General features: G+C 34.9%; 1 protein-coding gene across 1 annotated transcript in view; it reads left to right on the top strand.

Moving 5' to 3' along the window:
• The first annotated feature begins 693 nt into the window (after positions 1-693).
• aralar1 (calcium-binding mitochondrial carrier protein aralar1) overlaps positions 694-9,726 on the top strand; it is a 432,346-nt gene continuing 423,313 nt past the window's right edge. The window contains exons 1-3 of the mRNA XM_071684679.1: positions 694-859; positions 1,014-1,147; positions 7,645-7,728. Of these exons, the coding sequence (XP_071540780.1) occupies positions 1,109-1,147; positions 7,645-7,728 (123 nt within the window). The 5' untranslated portion in view covers positions 694-859; positions 1,014-1,108. The remainder of the gene's footprint in view (positions 860-1,013; positions 1,148-7,644; positions 7,729-9,726) is intronic.

Raw genomic sequence — 9,726 nt, 5'->3', positions numbered from 1 at the left:
TGAAGCCATTGATCCAGACTCAACTCAAATCATCAATGAAAAACTTCCATTATGTGTCGAATACGTCACTAGGCATTTTAACGCTATTTCCAATATGGTGTGCACTATAGGTGAATTAGGAAGATGTAAAACAAGCTTTAGCATTGGTGTTATGCACAATAATGATTGATTGCGGGTTTGACATCAGCTTAAGAGTAAACTTAGTTTTGTTCCACTCTCAATCGATATTCTTCTCGTGGGGGTCTTCAGGAATATAGCCAGACAGTAATTTCATATTTTTAACACATTTGTGTAGATGTGTCAACTTTTTTGTTCACGTTAAAGACGAGAAAGAAATCATCACAGTTGCGTCACAGTTGAATCACGTGACTCGGATCAGCTGTAAAGAGTTGCCAGTAAGTCACCAACTCCTTCAACCTGTTCACGTGCTGGTGAGATGACAGCGGCATGAAGAGATTGAATAGTTTATCGACAGTCCTTCCAAAATTACCTTTTATTACACACGTTTAGTACATCATTATTTATGCGTTTGCAAATACACTCACTGATGAGCAGAATATATATGTATTACATTGTAATATTTCACTAAAAAATATGATGTGGCATTTTCAAACACTACGTTGACCAATGAGAAACCAGCGTTGGATGGCAGCCGACACTCGGTTCCAGTAATATTCCCTGCGCCGGTTAGTTCTACCTGAACCTGTGTCTAAGAAGGGGTGTTGGTCAACAGAAGGTCCTCCAACTCGTATTCGTTTATCAAACCTCTCAATATACCATAATTTTATGATAAATCAATAATTGTGAACACCGTAAGAATTACATAATTCATACATCTTAAAATCTTAGTGATCATAAGGTAAAAAAACAAAAGAGCATCGAATATTTATATCTAAAAGCCTTTATTTTATATATTTGATTTGTAATAGGGTATTGACCTATATTTTGGTACAGTTTGGAAGCTGACATTTACAAGTGTTAAATATTTTAATAAACAATACTGACATTTACAGAGAAATTGGATTGTTTATCTCTGCTCATACTCGCTGAGGAAGCACCAACGTGTTTATAAAGGAATAGTTTTGCTCCTGTTGTGTGAAAGGTGACCATGGCAAATTCTTCCTCGGATAACTCTGCAAACGATACGGTAAATACTATTCTTGTGTCTATGTTTCGTCTATACTTAGCTGCATGGATGATTGGGGATGGTTTTACTCCTGCTCATGCGCAAAGACACACGACTGTTTCACCTTGCTGTCACCTTGGCTTGCTGCAGTCTGACACTGCAGCAGTACCGACTAATGATTTATCAAAATAAATAAATGTACAGCCACGTAGACCATGGGCTCTGTATAGAATTGCATCTTTTCCTGTTTTTTTTTTTCCAGATGATTATGGAGACCATGATGTGTTTCGTGTTGAATTTACTTCATCCAAGGAAGACGTTCATTAAACTAATTGTATAAGATCCTAAGGGAACAGATGATAATGAAATGGTTATATTAGGCTATAGCTATGATGAGAACCTTTCCCTAAATGGGGATATGATATAGGTAACGTTTTTTTTTTTTTATTATTATGGGCGAAAGTTAGGCCTGACCATGAAAACTAATTATGAATCTTCCAAGGTTAGACGCTAGGAATCCAAACGACCAATTGGATTAGCCTCTCAGCAAATTGTCACGGTCTTAGGGACATTTTAGGTAAATTTCATGATAACACGTTCTAGTAATAATGTAAATGTAAATTTTCTAACATCAGCTTCTAAGATATGTGATTTTTATGACTAAATCTTGCCCAGTGCTGAGGTTGGGGTATGGTGGAGTTCAATGAGCAATGGGTAAATAGTTTTTTATTACTTGAAATGTTTATTTAGAATTATAAGGGATTTAGTAAGGTTTAGTGAAAGATTTGATAGTACTGCTGCAAAATATGATTTAAATACCAGAATGCTTCAGAAAGGCAAACAGTAAAGCAATCTTGTTTAGGAAGTTATGATAGCTTTGTGTTTCACTAATTTGTAACTGCAGATACTAGACATCTGTTACTAGGAAGTAATTATGGCTAAACTAGGGGAAAATTTTGGGGTTAATGAAATTCTTAACGACGTGCTAATGAGGAAATATTTGGTCTTCACTAATTAGTATAGTTACTAGTTATATCTACGGTAGTTGTAATATTGTTAAAGTACAAATGAGTGGCCATAGTTAGTTAATGTGGTCGTGTTTTAGGTACACCACCGTATCAAATGTGGAAATAGAATTTCCTTTAGAATAATTGTATTTCATGTGGATTTTTCACTTAAGCAATGAGTCATAACGAGCTTTGGATATTGATTGATATTTTTTTCAGTTTGCATTACTATTGTAATGTTTACAGAATACAAAAAAAAAAAAGTTATGGATTGTGGTGAGGGTCATGAATGTTAAGGAAAATGTGTGGTTCTTGATGTACACAGTTTAGATACTTGTAAACCAGGATTAGTGGAACTACTGAAAACATCTATTTCCCCTACCAGCCAAGATTCCCATAGTAGTAGAAATACACCATCAGTAATGTGGTCTTTGGCTGGGAATTGCATGGAATGGCTCAGTGTAAGGAGGTTAGAGGATAACATGAATAGCAGCTCAGTACAGTGCTTAATCACTGTCTGTCTGACATATGTTTTGTGTAAAATATTGATGATTAAGATTAGATTTGGCTTGTATTGCACTTGAGTAAGGTTTTCATAACTTTTTAAATTCTTACTCATTGTAAGAATAAATTAATGAATTTATGTACACTAAATTTTGAGCTACTGCTCTCCTTTTCATATAAACAAGTTGATTAGATAATGATTATTGTATTTGTTCACTGTAATTAAACCTACTTTTTCATTGATGCTGCATAACCCTCACCATAATTGCCTTTCCCAAAATTGATGATAGAATATAATGCTCCACATCATTATTCTATAACTCAAAATTGTAATTTGTAAAATCTAGCATTGCACTTGCACAAAAGATCACTTATTATCCAAGGACTCTATTGCTGTGAATATCCCCGTGATGGGAGTTTCTGGAGGGAACTGGCATCAGAGATGTACATTGATAGCTTGATAGTTTTGATGTTTAACTAATGGAGTACCAGGATAATAACAGGGACCATGATTGGGATAATCTTTTTTTATTATTAGATATTAGACCACCTTGGTAGTGAGGAGGGTGATGAAAATTAAGGAGAATATGGGTCTGAATTATGAAAAAAGGAAATGAAACCCTTTCGTAAATCAACAAAACCAACGAAAACTTAACCTTCGTAATCAAACAAAATTTACTTTATATGCGTTGTTTTTGAAAAATGTGCTATTTTTATGATCTCATGTTTACTTCAGTTGCTGAACATTGTGTGCATTCACTGCCCAGCGGCTGAATGTTAACAATTTTCACTATGTAGCAGGAGGCCACACTTGACAATGTTGTTATTATATTGCTACTGTAAAATTTAATACAAAGGTAAATCCTGAATTTCAGAAGAAGCTACTCATGGATACTGTCATGTCAGTGCTTCACTTTCACTCGCATTTTTCTAGGGCTTCATAGCCCTCCCCACAATCAACTTACAGAATAGAAAAGTCTTACTTCCATGGTCCTCATTTACTCTACACAATTCACTCTCTATATCTTATCATTCATATGTTACTGTATTAGGTTCCTCATTTGAGAAGGCATTGGGATAGAAGTGAAACATAACCATCAACATTTACTCATTGTTAACCGTTGAAAATTGATAGAATGAAAAAAGTCTGGATCACATGCAACTGTTTTTATTTGCATTCTGGCATTGCTAATAAATGTTTTTCCAAAATCCTTGTGTTACTGTATTTGTAAACGTGCATGTGACACGTCAGGTATCTGATAGTTTCACCTAAAGAAATTTTTTGCTATGTGGAACATGATCAAACAAATATCTTGGCGGGATATTTCATCTTGACTCCAGATCCATACAGCAGTAATTTACAAATTAACCAGACTGATTGAAAATATAAGACTTAGCCAGATTGGAGTGGGGTGTGCTGTTGTATATAGAATTTGTTTGAATTAAGATGAATCCAGAGCAGTTTGAAAATAATAAATATAATTATTATCAAATGCATGAAAATACTTGCATTTTGCTTTTATCTCCTTAGATGAAATACACTCGTCTGCAGTCAAATTGCCTTCTCATTGCCCCAGGTCATATTTCTACTGTATTCATTGGCCATAGAAAAATAATGCTGTCATACATTATTCATCTGTTGTCTACGTTTTGAATTGGCCTTCATTTCCCCTTAGATTACCTAAGTGTACTGTGTGGAGAGTGAGTTTTATACACTTTGCGCTTTGATGGCGGCCAGTCATAAAAAGATTTGAATTGTATGGCTTTTGATATGTCTACATAACCATAAGGACCCCTTTTTCAGGGATTCTTGCACCTTCAAGGCTGCATTGCAATATGCAGCAGGAAAAGGAAGTACTTTTGAGTGAGATGTTTGAAAAGTTTGTGCTCAATAGTACAGCTTTGCGAAAGTTGAGTTTTGACTTATGAAGTAACCTTAAACTGGTGCAGTTCAGTTGGTTCATGTTTCACTGTATTTATGTATAGACGGTGTACAGTGTTGGTATAAAGTCCTTCAGTAAAGAGATGTTTTTATCGTGGTCTTTCCTATTTCGTCCAGTATTTAGAAAAATGGAGCTGACAAAAAAGTACGATTGAATAATGTTAAGATATCATATAAAGAATATTTAGAGAGTATGTAAGTGCATTGGTGTGCTTCAGTCAACATCTGATAAATGTCTGTGTATTGTTCTTCATCCCTCATTCATATATTTATGAATGATTAATGATTGACAGCAGTGCATATGATCATAAAAACCTTGCCTGGGAAAATGTGGAGGTGATCCCATAAATGTCCCATTTGTTGTTTCTGAGATGATGAATGCAGAAGTAATTAATATGATGAAATACATATTTTTTCAGATTAGTCAGTGTTTAGAAAGTTATTAGTAACAGTGTTGACAATTTTATTGCAGTACCTTTGTAACTGAAAACAACATAACAGTACAGTACAGGTGCATATGACTTTAATTTTCCAGCATATTTATTTTTCATGTAACATTAAAGCTTGATGAAAGAGCATAATGTGTGCAGGGAACAGCAGATATAATGCTTTTAGAGAGGATTGTATACTTCTTTAATTGCAACATTTTACCTTTCTCATAGGAAGTACGCACCTGCTGTTTAATGGCAAGTTTTTCCTCTTAGGTCATGTAAATTAATCAAAGTACATGCGCAGAAGGGCCATTATATTTTGATTATCTACATAGTTATTGGCCATGCTTAGTTTTCATTGTAAGCCTGCATGATGGAAGTAATCAGAATCATAATATCCATTCAACCCATAGAGAAAGGAAGTTCATAATTGAACCAATGTGTTTAAGAAAAGTGTAAATTCTTATGAGTTTTGGCCTTAAGAGATGTCACTTTTAAAATGGGAAGAGTATTAGTACTCTTTTGCAGCTAAATCAGGCTAGATTGGAAGAATTTTATTGTGATATGGCCTCTTCACAAATTATTGTATTTCTATAAACAACATAAGCTGTAGAATTCTGTATAAATATTTGAGGATAATGATTTTCTTAAGATCCTGGATGTCATCTGTGAAATTGAATTCGGTAAAGAAATCCTATGTAGTCTGTGCTGTGATTAAAAAAAAATGATATAAAGTGAAAAGTATTGAAGAGGGGAAGAAATAGCTTGAAGACACTGGTTAAAAGAGGAAGATAGGTGTGTGATGTGTTCAAAGAAATGATATTAAAGTCTAGCCCACTAGCTTTAGTCTTAATGTGACAGATTCTGACACAAGGGGTATGATGTATCACTTCAACATTCCTAACCTTGAAATTTATGTAGGGGTAACTTGTATTGGGGCAGAAATACATATTCCGATTGAATGTTTCTTTGTTTCATATAATGTTTTTTATGGTATGAATAGATCTTAAAAATTTTTTTTGTTACACATGGTTGTAGAAGAGAATTCTTTTTGTATGTAAAGTCATATTAAAAGCCTTGTATTTATTATTTTACCATATAACGGTTATCAAAGCCATCTATGTAGACAGTCCCATATTTTAAAAAGAACTACAGTAACCCCCTCCACCAGTTACTGTGTAACATTTATGTAGTTGCAAGACAAGAGGAGGACAGTATTCTAACTTAGAGCAGTGATTTTATTCATTGATAATACTGAATCTTTTTTTTATGAGAAATAGTTGGGGTATGCTGTAGAAATTTTGTATGATTAATTTTTAGCAGGATGTAGCAGTGATGTTTAGGAAAATAATTTTTTTTCTATACTATTCAAGATTTGCGACTTACTGTTAGATAGTCAGAAAGGGTCATCAGAGAGGAGTCATTATTAATGATGACATGCACTTATCAGAGATGGTTATAACATAAACTTATAGAAACATAATGGCAGCTGTGTTTATGAAAAGTCAGCTTCATAACCTTGTAATGTTATATTACTGTCTCTATTGATTACATCTTGAGCTGTACCAATCATCTGTCCACTGCCACATTTTGCCGTTTCCATAGATTAGGCAACATAATACTGATGACAACAGCAGTCATGATTAGGAGTCATGTGACAACTTATGTTGGGCGTATGTGACAACTTGTGCGTACTGCAGTAGGAGATGGAGCTATGTTATGAATCATTGATTGGTTGAATAGCATACATTTAGCACAGGTGATTTACAAGTTAAGCAAAGCATGAATATTTTGTGTAAATTTGCAGATTCATTATAGGTTGGTTTAAGATTTCCAAGACAACAGATTACTGTTATTTTCCAAGTGTTTGTCGTGAATATTTTGAATGCAGTTTTAATTATTTTTGTTATTCCTTGCTGATTGCTTGTTCCTTGATCTTGCACTGTCTGAATGTATACATGTTCTGATATTTTTAAGATTTTTTGTATTTATGACTTGATGTGTGCATGCTGATAAATGATTCATGCAGTCATTCATTTATATCAGTATTTGTTATGGTTACTTCCTCCAGCCCTTTTTGGGATTTTTATTAACTTCTATGAGTTATTTTAATTGGGGAGGATCTGGTATCATAATGAAGGATGACAGCTATATCAGGTCTATATTCACATTCTTGCCTTGCAAAATTAATTTCAATCATTTGCCAAAAGTGGGAATTAGATTATTAGATTAAAGGTATTTTCAGTCAGTACATTGATGCTCTCTTATATTCAGTTGACTACCATAGAAATTGATATTCACTTTTAAGCAGTAATGATTTTTTATCACTCTTATAGTAAGTATCTTCTATATTTATGTCTTAAAAGTATGGTCAAGATGTTTGAGTTGTAGCTTAGAATACAATTATTTGGCATCGTTTAAAATTAGCACTAGCAACTTCCATCCAGAAAGATATCGGATCCTCTCAAATGCTCACCTTCCCCCATTCCCCATTTAGCATGCCTCCCCCTTGTCAGCATTGGCTTGCACGCCAGAATAGTATTGACACACCACAGCAGTATGCGATCCCCGTACTTGAGTTGTCTCCCTTATTTTATTTGTGTTGAATTTTTGTTTCTGCTTGCCTTTCCCCAGAGCACCAACCCCAAGATGGTAGACTGGTTGTTGAGCATTGTGGCCCTCCAGGCTCACTGTCAGTCAGATGCCAAGTCCGGCAAGGTAGGTTCATTTCACCCTGCACCTGCGGCACCCACACAGCACCTAGTTTTGGTCTCGCCTGGTCTAGTCTTTCTGCGTTCATCTTTGGTCTTTCACCTTAATTGTTCAACTTCATTTAAGCCATCGTGATCTCGTCCAGATCAGATTCAGATTACACCATGACATTTGACAGTTAACCTTCTCAGTGACATCACTTAGGCATGTACCTTGACCTTACCCCGATACATGTGATGATGCGACCCCATTTTGCACCTTTAACCCTTCTTTAATTCCTGTGTACTCCAACACTTACCAGAGCTAACTAATCATAAACCTTTTCTCCCCAACACATTGCAAAAAGGAAGGGGTACCATGTAAAGACAAGGGCTTGTGCTAGTTTAATACCTGGCAGAGTATCATTTTTTTTGACTTTTTCATAATCCTTTTCTTACTTGTGTTATGACCTTTACATGAACTTGTTCGTGATTCCATTAGATCGCCCTGACCCATGGTCCAGTCTTAATCTGTGCTTACAACTACCCTCTCTTATATAACTGCAGTTGGTGTTAAGAGTTGAGTACATTTATCTTTGTTCACATTATAACCTATATCAGTCCTCATCGTCACCTTGTGAAACTCAGCGTAATCTCCAGCTATTCATACGTCGACCTGTTTTTTGACCTCTCTTTCCTATTGGAAACATGCGTAACCAAACGCCGACCTCCCTTTTCCCATGACCTTATTATGTATGACCTTATTTCAACGCATATCAAATCTTACTGGTACTTCTATCGTACGCTCTCTCCTATCTTATATTTGATTGAACAGCAATCGTTAACTGATCTCAGGATGTGTATCTGTATTTAGCATTTAACCACAATTGCTCACTTTCCCCTAAAGCCCAAATTTCAGGTTACTCGTTACCTTTGCTAAATCATGAGATTTTTTCTCAAAATTGGCGAGTTGATGTTCCTAACCATGTTCATTTGAAATTGAAAGATTGATTTGACATAGAGCACAAACTTCAGTATTTTGTTGTTAGTGACATGATGAATGACATAGGGTATTGGTGATCCATGTCGAAATTATGTATTTATCTGACTTAGTTCAGGTTTTAGGGTGGAGTTGAATTATTCATCTGCGCTTTCACGTCTGTATGTGTGTCCCAAAATCAAGTTTATGATCACTAAATTACCTGAATAAGTTTGGCATTCTTTATTTGTTATATAACGTGATGAAGCGGTAATAGTGCGTAATTTGCGTCCTGGACTTTAGTTTTCGATGACACGCCTTGAATTATGTCGTAATTTTACCCAACGTTCTGAGTGCCCGTTTTATCAGTCGTCAAAGAAAGTTTAGAGACCGCTAAATTAAAGCTCTTCACATAGACATCCGCAGAATTGTGCATGATTTTAATATACATAAGTCAGTAACCATGGTAAATCTTGCATCTTTCCATAATGCACTTTCATTTCATTACCGTAACATGTTCACAGTATAATGATTTTCACAGTCCTTTATAAAGATTTTTACTAAGAGTTTTTCAGCAGAAAAGGAATAAAAGTAACCATTTGGTTACTGTTTGATTTTGCTCCAGAAAATTATATATTTGTATAGAACGTGTACAACATTAATTATACTCAATGGATTCGTAACCCATGGTTAAGTAGATTTATTTGTTAGAACCTCGATTTCGATTATCGTTGCCAGTAAAGATTTGTTTGTTCAATATTGTTGCGTTTTTTGAATTGTTCGCTTTGGTTGTGAATACTGATAAAATTCAGACCAGAATATTATAGAATAGCAATGATGTCTCCTGATAAGTCATTGTAACGTTAAAGAACTTGGGAATTAATTTACGTTTAAAGGAGATTTTTCTGAGAGACAAACTGCTCCATTTGTGAAGAGTATTCTGAATTGAACGCTATTTTCCTGTAATAATGGAGAGCCTTGCTATGTGTAGCCACTTCAGTAGAGTTTGAGGCTCGTACCAATACGTAATTCATGCATGACGTTCTC

This window comes from Panulirus ornatus, chromosome 38 (genome assembly GCF_036320965.1).
Source record: "Panulirus ornatus isolate Po-2019 chromosome 38, ASM3632096v1, whole genome shotgun sequence".
NCBI classification, from domain to species: Eukaryota; Metazoa; Arthropoda; class Malacostraca; order Decapoda; family Palinuridae; genus Panulirus; species Panulirus ornatus.
This window is presented reverse-complemented; position numbering and strand designations above follow the sequence as displayed.